The sequence below is a fragment of the Cylas formicarius genome, unplaced genomic scaffold, assembly GCF_029955315.1.
Source record: "Cylas formicarius isolate icCylForm1 unplaced genomic scaffold, icCylForm1.1 PGA_scaffold_12__32_contigs__length_19106922, whole genome shotgun sequence".
In the NCBI taxonomy this organism is placed as follows: Eukaryota; Metazoa; Arthropoda; class Insecta; order Coleoptera; family Brentidae; genus Cylas; species Cylas formicarius.
The window spans coordinates 13,944,739-13,962,400 of record NW_026844225.1 but is presented as its reverse complement, the minus strand read 5'-3'; the positions used below and the strand labels follow the sequence as shown (position 1 = coordinate 13,962,400).

Genomic DNA, 17,662 nt, shown 5'->3' with positions numbered 1-17,662 from the left:
CAAAATATAAAGAAAATAAAAATAAGAAATTTCCATTCCAGTTTTTTCAATTTGCTTTTTATTCTATTTTTTTATTATTATTACTCAAGTGTTAAATAAGGTTTTATTTATTATAGTACGTGAGTTCTTAGAATATTATATAATAACAATATTGCTCCATTTAAAATTATAACTCCCCCTAGATATTAATTTAAAAATATATTTTGTGATAATAATTCAAAATACTTCCTTGGGACACCTTGTGTAGGACAAACAAATTCCTGGAAATTTCTAGCTTTCTCATTACGTGACTAACGCCTAAAACCTAAAACTAAAATTTTTCCTGATAAAAATGGAACTTATTTAGAATCACTTAAACGTCGATATCTATTGTATTTATTATTCTATAGGTACAAAACAGCTAGATACCAAATTCACAAAATAAGTAGAGCGCTAAATAATATTACTTCAAATCTAAGCTATATCAAATTTAATTTTAATTTTAATATTAAAATTAAATTAAAAAGGGTTGCTCCATAAGAGCTCTTTTAGTTGTTGGAGCATATATTTGCATTAGTTATTTTTTTATTTTAATTAACATAATCGTTTTTTTTTTAATTTAATTACAGCAACATCGATTAGTTCATCGAACATATACACAAATGATTCTGAAGAGCGGAACTACATCAGAATCACTAAGAAATTCAAATAAGTATGATGGAAATAATAAAAGAACGCCTGTACGGACTTGCGATGCATTTCAAACACAAATATGAAAAGGAAATTAAACATAAATAAAAGTTTACATGTGTGAAAATCAGGTACACAGTAATAAGGTTTCTTTATAAAAGCTCATTTAATTGTTAAAGAATATATTTGTATTCGTTATTTGTTTTAATTTAATTAATTAGTATAAGCGAAGAGGTTTTGGGTCATTTTTATTTAATTAATTACATAATTTTCGATCAGTTCATCGAACAGATAGATAAACGGTGGTGTGGAGAGGAACTATGTTAAAATCACTAACAGAATCGTTAACTTACTTTGAAATCAGTATAATAGAAATAATAAACGTTCGCCTATACAAACTTGCGATGCATTTCAAAAGTATTTACGTTAATTCGAGAAATACTCTTTGATACCGTGTCCTTACGGAGTACTTGTTTTAATTGCATATCGAATTGTGGCGTTCGAGTGAGTGTACGGTCTGACGTTCTCGAAGAATGCCTTTTCGCCTAGCGTTACTTAAGCAAATAAACCTTTGAAAACGAGACGTTATTTTAAACTATTGTTATTGAACATAACATACCCGACGTCATTCGGATGGGAATTAATAAAAAAAATCAAATTTGCATACACGATAAACCGTCTGTCAACGCATCCGGCCGACCTATTAAATCAAAAGAACTAAAATCGTTATTGTGAATTTAGCAAATATTTGCATTACAAAATTAAATGATTTTTCTACCTGGGTGGTTGCATAAAATTACTGTTAACACCGTGTGAAGTCTTTTATAATATATTTATAATACATCGACCGTTTTGGTGGTCTTACATATCTATAAACTGGATAATAATGGTTTGATATGACTTAAGGTTGGGCAGCGAAATAATTCTCTTCCGAGAATCAATTTCATTACCCGGCCGGCCGCGTGAAATATAGATACATCAAATTTAATTAATCGTTTTTATTTGTATTTACCGGGAAATCAAAACGATACGGGTTAATACACCCAACTCGTTGAAATTCATTCATACATCTTAGAAAGATTGTTACGGACAACCGTTTGGCTATTAATAAACAAAACCCAACCCAACCACAAAACCCACTTAGCGAATTATGCTTATGATACCGTTAAATATTCATCCAACCTGTACAATATATATTTTGGTCGTGTGTCCGAATTAATTTCTAAAAGTCATTCGCAGGTGCACCTTGTCTAAAATATTTTTCACTGCCCTATAGCCTCGCACAGTGATTGTTTAGGTATATTTCGAAATACGTGGAAACCTTACATAAAACATTCCTCGACAACACCTTAAATTTTGCCCATCTTGATGTAGTTTGTCTCTATCTGTTATTATAGAGCCTTTTTTAGGGAGTAGTATATTTTTTAGACATTTGATTTTAAAGACGGACCAAATCCCGAAGGCTCGTTGTAAATAGTATGGCAAAAAGACGTATAGTTCCTCTCGTGCAAGACCAATTTATAATTCAATTCACTTAATTAATTTCACCTTCGCTTCCCTATCGCTGAAAAAATAAAGGCAGCTATCTATAGTCTTAAATCAAATGCTTCGGGAACCGCTTAATGATCTAAGGCCGCTTACTACATGTGTTGAGCAAGGTTCGGGAGAGGGTTGCCTACTTAGAGCTCTATGAATTTGTTAAAAATAATGACATCCTATCTGTCTTTCAATCCGATTTCTGTCTGGGAGACAGTACTGCAACAATTTTGTTAAATGTGACAGAGTTTACATCTTGAGGGGTGCCTCAAGGATCAATCTTGGGGCCGCTATTATTTTTACTGTATATATTTGATTTGGATACTGCGCCGCAGTTTTGTTAATCTAACCATACCCGGCTTGTTTATATTTTTGATCCGTTCCATTATGATGAAGTCGAAGCAGATATTAATTTCGATCTGCAGCAGGTTTTTTACTTATAGTGAGAGACATGCTTTAAGATTAAATGCGGCTAAAACTCAGGTGCCACTCTATAATCGCGACCCGAGAAAAATGGGGAACCCTTGTCGTTTGCTACCAAGCTCAAAAATTTAGGAGTAACGGTGGACGTACCATTAAGATTTAGTGAGCACATTTCAAGTTTAAGTTAAAGAACTTACCTTTTACTTAAGACTTTATATGCCAATAAGCGTGTATTGAACTTTAAAGTTAGGAAAAAACTGTGTGAGTCATATATTATGTCTGCATTGTCATATTTCGAAGAACATTATAGATAAATAGTGTGCTGATTGGGTTTTTCACCTTTAAAACAATAACATAATTATTTCTATGGTTACTTACTTTCTTTTTCTTTTGTTAATATTTTATTTTTCCTTACTACGGGTTCTCTTGTTTCAAATTGTGTTGTCAAAAACGTGTATAATATATAAATTAATTGTGTTGGGTTACGTTGAGTAGCTGACTTGAGATTTTAGTATTGTATACTGTGTATTATGAATATGATGTATCTCAATGCTCAATAAAGACTATTATTACTATTATCAATTAATAGTTTAATTATGTACATTTTGGTTACACTACGCTTTCCAGACTGAATAGATTTTGTCGGCTCCTGGGAAGATATAATTCTTATTTAATAGGAACGTTTAATGGCCAAACTGTAACTTCATCAGTGATCATGATCGGGAAAAAGCGTCCTCAGAGTTATACCTGCAGATAATAAATTAAAATGCGCCAAAGGCGCTACATTTTAAAACGACCGGAGCGTTGGAATTTAAAGCACGTTGTTCTCACAAAACTAATCAAATGGAACCCATTCATTTCGTAGTTTCACCTTTGTTTGTTTTCTAAAGTGAACTTTTACAACGCACGCCGTCGGGAAAACCCATGAAAAATCACCCCCAGTAGTTAATTTATTATAAATTATTTTTATTTGCTCGTTTCAGTTTCAATTCTATTTATTACTGTTTGAGTTAGCTAAATTTCAAAAACAAATTGCCATATCGCTGGAGAAAAATGTTGCGAAAGCGTAGACATTAATTTTAATTTAAGGAGTTTGCGCGATACGATCGGTTGGTTGGTTGGTTTTAAAGTAAATTTTAATGATTAACCACCCAAAGCAAACATCACGTGGGTTGTTTAGCAGGTGTTCGATTCTAAAGGACTGTGATAATTAAAACACTCCCACATCTCTTAATTGTCGTGATTGTATTTTAAACTCTTTTAAAGATTATTTTTAGTCCAACTCGGAACTAACAGAAGCAGTAAATTAACGTCTACTCGAAGCGCGACTGTTATATAAAGTGCATCGAAAATAACTAACGACAAACTTTAACTAACAACTTCGTCGACCTTGTTTACAGGTTGTTTTATTTTAAAACAACCTTACAACCCAAAATCGCCCGAGTATCGTTGCAACAAACGCGAAAGAGCAAATATTTGTCGCGCCATTAAAAAAATCGTTCTTCTTGAAACGCTTTTTAAAAATTTAAAGACACATAATGGGATATTTATTTAAAGGCATCGGCAGAGTGTGATAATGTCTACGCTATCCACCTGCAAGAGGATGACACGCAAAATCGTGATACATTCTGTCGTTTTTTTATCTGCATCTAACACCTCAGCTCAGGTAGAATTTGCCTCTGCATGTCGACTGTATGATCAGTTGTTCGCATATTATTTTAAATTACTTCGATTTTCCGGTCTTGTTTGTTTTTTGCTTTTGCCATTTTTAATGGCATTAGTATTGCAAGTCATACGTTCAGAACAGGCCTCAGTTTATTTTAAGAAATAATTACAAATCTATGATGTGTATTATAGTTTTTCAAACAACGTATTTATTTTTTAAACTTTTCACTATGTTATGGCAGAACTTTTACTGGAAACCGATATACAATTCAATATACCTAGTACCTAAAACAAAATTATGTATGGACATTCACAGAATAGGAAAAGTAAGAGAGCACCGTGAATAACACAAAGTAATACAGCCCTAAGCCCAAATGGCATTACATTACATATTGGATTTCAGCATATTTCGTAATGCAAATTTTTGTAAAATAACGACCGATACTGCATGATCCACTTATTAACATAAGTTTAGAGACAATAATAACGCTACACATCGCTCATTCAAGTAGTTACGACGTAAAGTTGCCAGACCATGTAAAAGATAAAAATGAGTAGTGTAAAGCGGTCGCAGATACGATCTAAACCGAGCTGAACGCAGTAGGAACATAGAGACAAGTTTATCTGTATTATTATTATAATTTTACCTTGATGCAGGGCTCAAAGAACAAAGGGGTATAATTTTGTAGTTTATCAAATCAACGCAGCCGGAGGCGTATAAAGACGTATCTGAAAAATTGGCCCCACTTGGAAGGCATTAACACGATTTAGTGCGTTTAATCTCTCTAAAACACCAATAATTACTAGGCGAAATAATGAGGTTACTTCATCATCTGATAGTTGTTGTGGTGATTTACTTAGTCGGAAAAGCGTTGGCGAATTTTAGTCTGTGGAAATTCAATGAAACCTATTGACCAAGGTTCGTAATAAATTCGAACACTTCCACGTATTATTATACTATTAAGACGTCTCGAATGTCGAAGAAGTAAACACTCTGAACCGTATACTAATTTATTCTTAATAATATTCTAGGTGCGTCAGTATCGAGATTAATTTCAATACATGACTTACAAGTTACACCTACTGGCTAATTCTTCGTTGCCTGTTCTACATAACACTGGTACTGGTATTACTTTATTTATTTAATATCGGTTTGGCTTTGGAATATTGCCCACATAAACTTTAATCTATACCTGTATTGTTCGGTCACGATATGAAACTAGCATTTGTAAACAAGTGACAAAAACTTTTTAAATAGTAATACGTACCGCTGCTAACACGCGAAATATGTAGGCGATGGAATAGTAAACGCTACAGCTGAAAGGATTGGGTCAATACTGGATTCGCTTAAATCAATTAAAAGAAATTTTCACTTAGTTACAGTGTACGGACCGTTTCTAGACAGAATTTTTTATGAATCTGATAAATGTATTTCTAAATAGGAAACCCGGAAAGTAATTTGTCTTTGTCGTATTTCTATTTTCGTATAAAATTTGAGTTACAATTTCTTTATGTTGCTATATCAGCGACGAGCTGCGTCTATTGTTAGTTTGATCTTATAATGACGTGATAATGTATTGCTTAGGAATAAAAAAATAATCAGTGTTCTCGTATTCTTTACCTATTGATTTATTGATTAAATAGAAAATTTAAAATTTTTCCTGATTTTAAGAAATATTCAACATTGCTAAATGTATACCTTAGAAAAATACAATATTCAATATTAGTTACCACTTTTCTAACGCTATGTTATTAGGATCAAAATCATCGTAAAAAAATCTGTCTTTTCTTTAGAATTTTGTCCATGATTTTGAGCAGATAACCATTATTAAAAGCTATTTAATTTAATTAATTGAATTTAATTTAATTAATTTATTATTATAAATTTTATTTTATACAAATTCTTTAAGAAGAAAATATTGTTTAATTAGCTGGCAGTCCTATATTTGTTCTTGAATGAATATTATTTAGAGATGTTAGATGTAACCATGAACATAGTTAAATTAGATTTTTGTGTTTTATTTAATATTTTGTAAACTAATTTAAATGGTTCAAATTCTGATATAGTAAGGTATATACGGTCTCTGAATATTGATAAAATCTGTCCGTGCTCGTCAGGCTCACATAATTAAACAATAGTTTCAAAATTCTGTTCTGAAGCACTTGAACAATGTTAAAATTAGTTTTACCATATTTCAATCGTTATTTAATTCAATTACAATTTATTTACTTTAATTGATTTAATTAAAAGTTTACTCAAAACTTTTGTAAGTCTAATAATAATAATAAATTCATTAAGATACGCCGCTCTAGACTATACATTTTATCTAAATGGAAAAAAACGCAGTCTATAATTAAATACGAGTTTGTCAAAACAGACGAAACACAAAAAAATGAAATATTACGCTTACAGCCGTGTCGGCACTATAAATTAGTGTGATGAAAATTTTTATTTTACATCTGGATCGAGGAAATCAAAAGATCGTTAATCTGGCTTGACTCGCTTCCTATTTATAACGTGTCAATGGTAAAAGCTATTTTTAACGTTGCATTCGGAGAAATTAATAAACTATCATATTTCGCAACAAATTTCATTTTCACTTTCACGTCAGGAGAATCGCGAACTCACAAATTAACCAAAAAGAAACAGAATTAATCATTTTAAAAAAAGTCCACGATAATATTAGCATCCAACGTCGCCCACGTATGTTATCTAGGAAATGCATGAACACCGATCATTTCGCAACAATTATTTCACTAAAATATTAACGATGCTGAACTATAATATAATGAAACAAGCAAAAAATGGCAGGCAGCTCGGAAAATCGGGCAACAGAGTATGATATATATAAATCATTAACGTTACGGAACATAGATGTTATCGACTTAATTAGGTGTTGTATACTGTTAAATTGATATAATTGACGGAATAAATTTTAATACGTGCGTTTTAATTTAACAAAGAGTAGAAGAGAAATTCACGGAATTAATAAACAAGTCGACATGCAAAAATCGCGTGGGATTGTGAAACTTTATACAGGCGCCATTTGTTGCCTTTTAATGCTAGTAATTTATTGATAACGCGACAGAATGTTGAATACCTGACGGGTTTTTATTATTTTTATCGAAAATTTGTAGCATAACGTTCGCTATATTCAGCTAAATTAGCAGAGCAGTACTGCCCTTAACAACTTAAATAAACAGAAACAAAGTACATACCCACTTATGCGGCATGGAAGCTTTATTTCTTGTGTAAAATCGGGGTCATATTGTTAATAAACACAGATTATCCCAAAAAATTGTGACGCTTGACGTAACACTTTCCAGAACAGCGGTTTGACAGGTCACGCGTCCGTACCCAGAGAGAAGTATGCCTTGGAAATTGAGGAGAAACGCAGTGATTTTAAATTTTTGAGTAAGAACGACGTCGCGATGAAAACAATTGAAAAAATGCTTAGTAGTGATGTGCTATAATTTTAAAAAGCGATATTCGAACATCTGTAGTTTGTCCAACGATATAAACGACTTTGACCGCAGCTGTAACGTTATTGTTGAAGACGGTCGACGTTTTCATTTGTCAAGAATGATTGGTATTGTGAACATAAACTTTAAGATTTATATTAATGTATAGCATGTCCGAAGAAATCCTACACAGACGCAGAACACCAACACTTGTCAGAATTTGCGGATATAATATGCAGGCTCGGATTAGCTACAGAAATATTACTAAGAGGCCGAAACTTTTATAATTCTATTAGTTTTCTATAACTTATTGGTCATCTTTTGTTAGTTTTTTACTAACAAATATTCTGCACCAACAATTGCTTGGGTAATTTTAATTGAGGTTTGAGGAGTTAATAAGAATTTTGCTACATCGTTGCCTCGCATTACCACCTTCATGCAGTTTTATATATTTTTGACATTTCGCTTATAATCGTTGAAATACGGTTGTACTGGTTATATATCTTAGACCGAAAAAAATTAAAATCAATCATTGGTCGAAAAAATATATATTTGTTGGCCTAGATCAAAGTGTATGTGGAGACGTCACAGGCAGTTACTTATGATTGAAGAACTACAAGTTTTTTGAAAGTTACGACCTGATTTTGCCTCCTCTGCTGTTCTCCTCATATTACCCAAAAGCAGTTGCAGTGATTAATTACAGCTATAATACGTCTAGTGTGATGGTATTTGGTTGGAAAAATCAACGAGAGCAATTTTCTGAGGAACATAAGGACAGTGCTATAATGAAAATTTTAAAAACTTTACAGAGAGGCTATATGAATCTACATCTCAATTGTCAGAGATAGCAGAGGTATTCTGAGCAGAAAATTCAAATCAATATTGTGTGAAATGTTGGTATATTCATAGGCTAATTTTTGTGACAGTGTGTACGGGTCCTGTACGCGAATTAACGCTGGGCGAATTCGAAGGACCCAGAATTCTTTTCTTATTGAAATAGCAAAGGATAATTCCATCAGTTACGCTCTTGAATTGAACAATTGGGTGAGCACGTATTACAGAAGATATTAAGTACATTGTAATAATAATAAATAAACACCATTTAGAGTTAGGAAGTTTAAATACTACATTATCTACTTTTTACAAAACTTCTGGATTCCTCCTGCGTCGGTTTTTGCCGAGTCGAAATTGCTGACGTTTCGCCAATAATCCTGTTGGCTTCTTCCGAGCTTGACTGAAACTTTCAGGAGGAATATAGAAGTTTTATAAAAAGTATTACAGTAGCCTGTGGAAGTTTCTTTGAAAAAAAAATTAAAGCATCTTTTAGAACGTTGTTTGCTGAGCAATTCTGGCATTTTTGTTTTTCTGTCTGTCCGTTCATTTTTTTATTATTATTATTTCTTTTTTTGAGCAATTAAATATATTTTTCTACTTCCTTCTGCACAATACCCAATTATTACCGCGTGAGTTTTTTGTCCCACGGATCCGAACCCCTTCGGACATTTTCGAGATATTACCGCACCAGTTTGGGAGCAATCGGATAATTTCGGAGATTTTACCGCACGGTAAATTTTTCAAGTCACTCGTTTATTAAACACTCGCTCCGCTAGTGCCAAATAAATTGGTTTACCACTATCAAGTTTCGAAAAAATTAAAAATCTCTCTTCATCCATTTTGGTATTGTTAATTTACGATATAGAGAAATTAGGTAAGGTCTTTACTACCTTATGATGAATATACGACGATTTTGGATATTTTCCGCTAGTAGGAGCACTAATGTTGACTAGCCTTGTTGATAAGGGTCCACCTCTGAGCAACATTTATTTGCGGTTTCGACTTTTACTTGGATCCCAGTGGTGTAGACGTGCTTCAACAATCGTTGTATGTACTAGAAATCGCAGGAGTAGGTTCGCCTGCTTATTGTAAGCAAGCGGTTAATATCCTGTGGGTCGTTCTAAATTATCCGCAAGCATGAGTTATGTCACAGTGTGCAAACGGAAACAGTTTGACATCGGTGGGAGTTGCAACTTTTTCTCAAAACCCAAACTAACCAGATTAAGACAATTTATTCGGGCGACTCTGAATGTTAGTACGTTAGAGCGTGAGAAAAATTATAACAAACAAAGTCAAGTAAAAGAAAATGCCTGGCGGTGTGTCAATCTTTCAAATTTGTTTGCCATTTCATTAGCGGTATGCGCAAAATGGCGGTAGCCGGCGGTATTCTTAGACGTTGTGAACTTGTTGATGCGTTAAGCTGCTGGTTTATGTTAGTCAAACAAGAGACATTTTTCCCATGCTCTCAGGGTGGTAATTGTTTTTTTTTTCGTTAAACTACTACAGTTGTATTTAATTATATTTACGTTTACCTGGTTTCCATTTTCTGTGCGATATTATTACACTCAAACTAACCAAAAACAACCTCAAACTGTCACCCGAAAAGCAATTATTTTCATTTCAGTTTCATTTTGATATATTTATAGCAACTTTTCCAAGGATCCTACACAAATTACTTGATAATATTTAAAGGATTATAATTATTAATATTTCAGTTTGATGCCGTAGTATCAGCAGAAGTTATTTAGTTTAAACATTGGGGGACATGTAAACTGTCTAATACATGGAGCTCCGTTTTCGCATTCGCTTTAACATGCATGATTAAATTTAACACCAGAGCTTAAAGGTATTTTAATTTAAAAGCATTTGAAACTGAATTTGGAGTATCAGCCCTCAAATGCTTCACGCGAAAAACGGTAAATCGAACGATTAAGGAAACAAATTTACTGGAAAATTTCTTGTTGATCTATGGAAATAAATCCTTGGAAGTAAATGTTGACAGTACGGTTAATACAATATAAAGTTAAAAATTACTAATTTTTTAAGACTCACGCTACAATAGCGAAGCAAATAATTTATTACTACCCACCATATTGCATAGGAGTCATTAAGGATAAGTGAAACGTCATTTGGAAAGCAAATGCAGTGTACACCATCGCAGGCCAGTCGAAATATTTATCTGCCATAGTGTTGTAAAATATAGACACTGATCGTTTAAAAAAAAAATGAATATCGAGCCAGATGAAGCTTAAATCTGAAACTTTTTTACCAATTTCACCGATCAATCAATGTCAAAATGGGGGGGGGGGTAGAATTTTGAACCCAATTATTGGCGCACATATTTCCGCTCATTCCGAATATTGGTAAAACGCAGTAATATCGAATATTACTTTTTTTTGGAAGTTGAAGAATTTGTGAAATTACGTAACTCATTGGTGTGTGTTAAAATTCAAAAGCACGGCGCGGAACATCTAAAATTTTAGAATTAGTTCTTTGAGGTAATCAAAACGTACCTACCCCGTATATCTTGCAAAATAAAGGGGTAATTACAAAAGCCGACGTTTTAATAAAAGATGACAGGGTAAAATTCGAACTTGTCTCCAAACAACAGCTCTCGTATACATTCATCTGACTTGTAATTACATCTGCCTTACAGGCAGAAGTACAAACCTTGTTATTATTGAAAAACGATTAAACAAAAGCAATAAATTGCGTCGTCGAAACGGACGCCATGTTTTAATACGTAATATAAAACATCCAGAATTATATGCACGTCATTTTTAAAATATTTAAATTAATATATGTACATGCAGTTGGTTCGTTTGGGGTTTGTGTCAGGTAAGGATGGAGTAAGCAGAAATCCCGAACCCTGCATACATTTTGCATGCCGTATTAAAATCCTATTAGTTTTAAGCTGAAAATTTTTCGTTTAAAAGAAATCACGAGTTGTATAACGGGCAACCTTAATTACATATGAATATTTATATTGTTTAATCGCACAGAATTTAGTTAAGAACATAAGGTGGACTATAAAGCATTCTAATGATCTCTAAAATTAGCAGCGAGAATATGGAAAGCCTCGGTATATTCCATAGACCAGGTCGCTCCTAATTTGCCAAACAAGACAAGATCGCAAAATATTATTATTTTTCGACAAGCAAAATTCAGAAGTAAATTGTTCAACAACTGATACAGATCATTTATTTTAAATTAATCGAAACTCGTTGTTTGTAAATAAAATGCATCAATCAAACTTTTTTCTGTCGGTTTAGTCTATGTTTATTAAGTGAAAACATGTTGAAACAAATCATTTATCTTAAATTAAAACAAACTCATGGTTTATAAATAAAACGTATCAAACAAATTTGTCTTTTATATCTGTTTAGTATCGGTTATAATTATTAATTGACATAATATTTATCATGATACAAATGAAAAGGTAAATCGATAAACGCGAATAAAAGACCAAAGAGGACCGTAATAATTCCCTCACAGTCCTGCGTGTATTTTATTTTTACATTTCAGGAATTTTTAATAATCCCCACGAAGCAGTAAAAGATTAGACGTCAAATAAAATAAGAATTTCGAATAGAATATTCTGCGTCGGTAAAAGATTGGAGTAAAAATAAGATCGAGCCTGTGCATGTATAGTTGTAAAATTTGCATTTTTACATCCTGAGGGTAAACTTTGGCGGTGTCTCAGACTCTCGGCAGTTATAGCGAGTCCATGACCCTTTTTCCTTTTCGAGCATAGCCAGAAGACAAAAATGTTGTTTTATACACATTTTGTGACACTTCAATTTTCTTTAGCGCAAAATTAATATACCGATATATACAAAGCGCTAGTTATTTTCGCCCATCACCAATAATTAATATTTCTTTCCTGCTCTGACCACGGTATAACCGACTTACAAGCTCAACGTAATTTTAGATGACATGTAAGCACTTAATAGGCCATGGAAACATGTTAAATTTTAAACGGTTGTACGTCGTGCTGTAAATTAATTTACTCTACCTGTTTTTCCGTCTTACACTGGACCAGATTCTTTTGTAAAATATGTTGCTAAATATCATAGGCGCCGACAACAATGATTTACAAGGAGCGCGTCAAACTTCTAATTAGCGATTCATTTTTCAACCGTTCTTTTTTTCAATTTTAAGCCGTAAGATGCAGGTGGTTTTAGATTCGACAAAGATGACGTTATTTATTTCATATTAACACTAATCAGTCCAAGAAAAGTGGCAAGAGCGTGTGGATCGATAACAATATCACTTTGAAATTAAAATTACTGTTCGATTATTGTCTGGAGTTCAATTAAATTTCGAAAGCAGATATCGCTTTGATACAGACGGGTCCCCAAACACACAAGCTTCCTATTGGCTAATAAATTTACCTCGGCGCTACATAACTGACTGTTTCGTCACAAATTTTGGGCCATATATTACCTTCTCTTATTTCCGTGAATTATATGTGCGGTCTGAAATGTGTCCATCATTGCCAGCCGAATTTCGAATAGGCAACCCCGATTGCAAATGGTGGTTTCGGATAAACTTGTTTATGAATTCTTTATACCTACGATCGCAAATAAAGCAAAATTAGAATGTGACAATAACGCATAAACGAATCGTCATAAAGAAAAACTGCGCGAGTAAATGAAAGCGACACACGTTTTATAGACGACAGGTATATTCTCCCGATAGGGGGTGCCACAGAATACGTTGATATAAATATCGTATCAAGCTGCGTTTATAGTAAATTTCACAAAATCTCAGTATGCACGGCAATAACAAATACTGCGGATACAAATAAGAGTGTCTCGTTTTAATCGGTTCGATCTTCTCACGCAAAAGTAACACAATCCAAGTCGTACGATGTTTTACGATTACGTTTTTCAATCAAATTCCTTCAAACGAAATTTCTCCGATTTTTTTCCATCTTGTAGCTTTCTTTAATCTAATTACAGACCAGTAAAATCTTCAGGCCTCCGTTGTTACCAAATAATGAAGTATTTGACTAGAACACGCAAGCAAGTTTCACCCCATGTAGTTCAATTAATTGTGGACGAAAAGCGATAATCATGTCCAATTAAGATCGTTTAGTATTTCGCAAACAATAAATTAATACGCGGGTTACTTGGAACTTGTACAATACGTCAATGCGGGGTTGCAAAAAGCGTTCGTATTAATTATAAGGAAATGATAAAAGCCGCCGGCTCATTTGAATACATATTTAATATAAACATTTATCCAGCGGTGTTTTAGATTTTGTGTGTTGTATTAATATGTATTAAAAACTTTTTCGAATATTATTGTGTGAACAGCCCGGCTCTGAAACACGCTTTATCATATGTGTAAATATATATACATATATATGCGTTCCGTTATATTCCCCTTAGTTAAAACAACAAAATTCCAGTTAGGTCGATATTTATTTTAAAATAAGAACAAACAAATTTGGTTTATACGTTTATCACCAATTGTTCACATTCTAAAATTGTACATACATATGTTCTTATTCTAGAAAACGTGAAGAAATAAGCAGCAACAAGTGAAAATCACGATTTGTTAATTCCATATTGGTTTTGAGACTTTTAGGTGGCGATGTAAACTGTAAAAAGCAATAATATAACAATAACACGTATTACCAACGCGGCAAACATTTCCTGCAAACTTAAAGTAATCACATTGTCAAAGTTAATGATTTCTTCAGATATTTGTTGTCCGTGAATGGAATAGGGTAGCCAGGCAAACAGCTTTCTGTTGCATCGATAAATTTAACGTTTTCTAATTATAGTTTTCGAGCAGTTGCGTCACATCGAGGCATTATTTATATATATTATTAATCTGTTTGGGAAATAACTCAGACACTAACATTTATCATACATCTTTTGTTTGTGCAAAAAAATGTAATAAAAAATAAAAATATTGTTTGATTCAACATAATCAATGATTGGAAGTTCATCCCGCTTAGTTCTTCTAGAACTAAACAGAACGTTCCCCAACCCAAGGTGAAAATTTGGTTTCAGGTTAATAATAGTGCAGACCAAACAACATCTGTACTTGAAAATAACTTATTCCGCTTGTACTGATAAAATAGTCTCAAATTTGATTGAATTTTAACAATTTCAAAAATCCCTAGGTAAATAAATATTTTAGTTTAGTTTAGATTACGATATAGGTCTTTTAAAAAAATATTTCATCAGATATTTGATGTTCATAAACAGAAAACTCGTAGCTAAACAGTTTTCTGTTTCACAAATATAGTTTACATACAATTTAATATAAATTATAATTCTCTACAATAAAAATTAAATGCGTTGGTGGCTTTAGGAACAAATATAGAACACTACGTCAACATTCCATAGGAAGTTGTCTGCATGTGCAACCAAATTAAATCTAATTTAATTTTAGGTCGATAACAGTGCAGCTTATCCAGACTAAACAACATCAATGCTTGAAAATCAGTTAAAATTAAAAAAAAAAGAATTTTAATAATTTATGTATAAATAAATGTATTTTTAATTATTTAGAAAAACATTATTAAGGGGTTAACCGTAGAGGGAAGAGCGTTCTGCGTAATCCGCTGTACACTTACAATTCCTGGGAATATCTTGGAATTCCTTTGTCATTCTTCGGAATTCCTCTGAAATTCCTTCATATTGTACACCATAACTCCTCTGTGAGTTGTCCGTCAGAAATTATTTTCTAAAAATAGCATCGTACCCCTACCCTCAATTACGATATACGCCGTCTACAATGTCTTCAGATATTTGACATTTGTAAATATTATACAAGTAGCTAAACAAATAGTTTTGTGTTTCCTAATTATAATTTTCCAATAGTTTGCTTCACATTAGTGCATTATTTATTAGTAGAAGGGATAACATACATTTTGAGATGTCTTATGAACCTGTGTATGTGCAAAAAATGTCTAAAATAAAACAATTTGTTAGGAGATTTAGGATCAAATATAGAGGCACCATGTCAACATGATCAATAAGTGTATGTGGACGATGGGATTTTTTTTTCTTTATTATTTTTACTTAGTGAATTTTTTATTATTCATCTCTAATTTTTTTAATTTTATTAATCAGCTTATTTTTTTTGTGTATTTTTATTTCTATCCTACAGTTATTTGTTTGTTCATTACCGCGTTCTCTTTTACCTGTTTATACTTACGGGTATTTAATAAAACAAATTAGACATAAAAGCTCGATTACTTGCATTGAAAATGCATTCGTCAATAATTAAGTACATTAAAATATTCATAAATGTTTTAAAGAAATTATCTTGAGATAAACAGCCGAGGAAAAAGGGTACACTGTTCATTCGCTTTATACCTAGAATTCCTTAGAAGTCTTAGCGGAATTTCTTGTACCTGTACACCATAATTCCTTTGCCAGTTATCCATCGAAAATTAGTTTCAAAAAATCCTATCCCGCACCGACCTAATCTTTAGCAATATGTTAGAATAAGTTATCGCTGATTCCGATTCATTATTCGAGTGGGTTTTTCGAAAGATAACAAATCAAAATGGGTTAAAATTGCGGCAACAAAGTTGAGAAAGTTTGACTCACCTTTCGTTGCTCCACTAACCCTGTCCAAATTAGTCAACGTCACTGGCACCGGACTAACACTCAACAAAATATCGGCATCTCTCGAATTTTTAATTTTCCTGCCTATAAAAATGGCCGTAAATTTCGGTCTTATTGGCTGCCGACACTTTACACCTTCGCCGTCATTTAATGTTTTCATTAAGCGCACTTCACGATTTTTCGAAAAATTCAATGTGTTTTTAAAATACCTCCGCACAACAACACTAAAAATTATAGCATTGTTTTTGTACTGAACTTCGTTCGCAGTAACTTTACCGGTGAATACGATCTCGGACTTCTGTATTTCTTTATTAAATTTCTCGTCGTTTCTGAACAAATGTTCGTCGAACTTGCACCGAGGCAAATAAATATGATTCGCCAAAAAATAACGAGAGGAATAGTGATTTTTCGCGACGCATTGGATCGTAAAAAAAACGATTGTCAGTAACGCGCTAAAACGATTCATCTTCAGGACGAAAAGCACGTGGGAAGATGCATCCAACTCAAACGTTGACGAAGAAACAACCGCGTGGAGTAACTACGTTTGACTGTTCGGTGTTAGTGTTCAGCAAGTACGGCTCCTCCTGCGGTACTGCATCTTTGAATATCCTTAGCACTCGTTTCTCATTGGCTACTTTGTCCACTGCCCACACATCTGATTTGAGAGATGCAATTAAAACTGGGTATATTCATAATTAAATATTGAAATGAAAGTGCCGGATCGTTCGACGTCGGATCATTTTCCTGGTCTTGCCGAGACGGTTTACGCCATTTAGAATGTGATTTAAACAATTTCGATCGATTCGAATTTATTTTTTTTATCCATTTGTCGTTTATACGCATTTATCATTTTTGAAACGTACATGAAAATTGTTAATGTTATGCACGGGCGTATTTGTTTTAAATATGTTTTGTATTTGCACTTTCGTATTGCCAATACACGAGGCTAAATCAATACCGCCATAAAAATATAAAATATGAGTTAGATATACGATGTGTTTCATTTTCACTCCCCAGAATTCGGGATTTTGAAGTAAAAACGCACATCGATTTCAATATGTTATTTTGTAGTAAGGAATCCAGAGTTCTGCTGTGAAAAATCTGATTAGGCATATTTTTGAAAGCTACAAACTCTTAAACCAGAAGTTTGTACTAATTTTTAAAAAATGGTTACTGGTATTACACGTACCAAATATCAATTTGGGATTCTCGTAATAGCTCTTGTAGAATGTTGAAAAATTACCAAAAATTATTACTAATAATACAAGTTTTAAAAAAGCTCAACATATTTACCAATGGTTTGGAAACTTCACTTGTTGAAAACCCCTTTTATTTATTGAAAGAACTTTTAATGGTAATTTCTTTATTTATATTTATTCTATCATTATGAATGTTTTTTGTATTAATTTATTTCAATCCTAGAGTTATTTCTTTGCTCATTACCCGTTCTCTTTTACTTGATTCGACGTATTTTTGGA

General features: G+C 32.8%; 1 protein-coding gene across 5 annotated transcripts in view; it reads right to left on the bottom strand.

The window, feature by feature from the left end:
* The window catches only part of LOC132695590 (agrin-like), a 264,140-nt gene extending 247,432 nt beyond the window's left edge, over window positions 1-16,708 (bottom strand). For all 5 annotated transcript variants that reach the window (XM_060659933.1, XM_060659937.1, XM_060659934.1 and 2 more), the window contains exon 1: window positions 16,167-16,708. In XM_060659933.1, coding sequence (XP_060515916.1) covers window positions 16,167-16,650 — 484 coding nt within the window. In that variant the 5' untranslated portion in view covers window positions 16,651-16,708. The remainder of the gene's footprint in view (window positions 1-16,166) is intronic.
* Window positions 16,709-17,662: the final 954 nt, after the last annotated feature.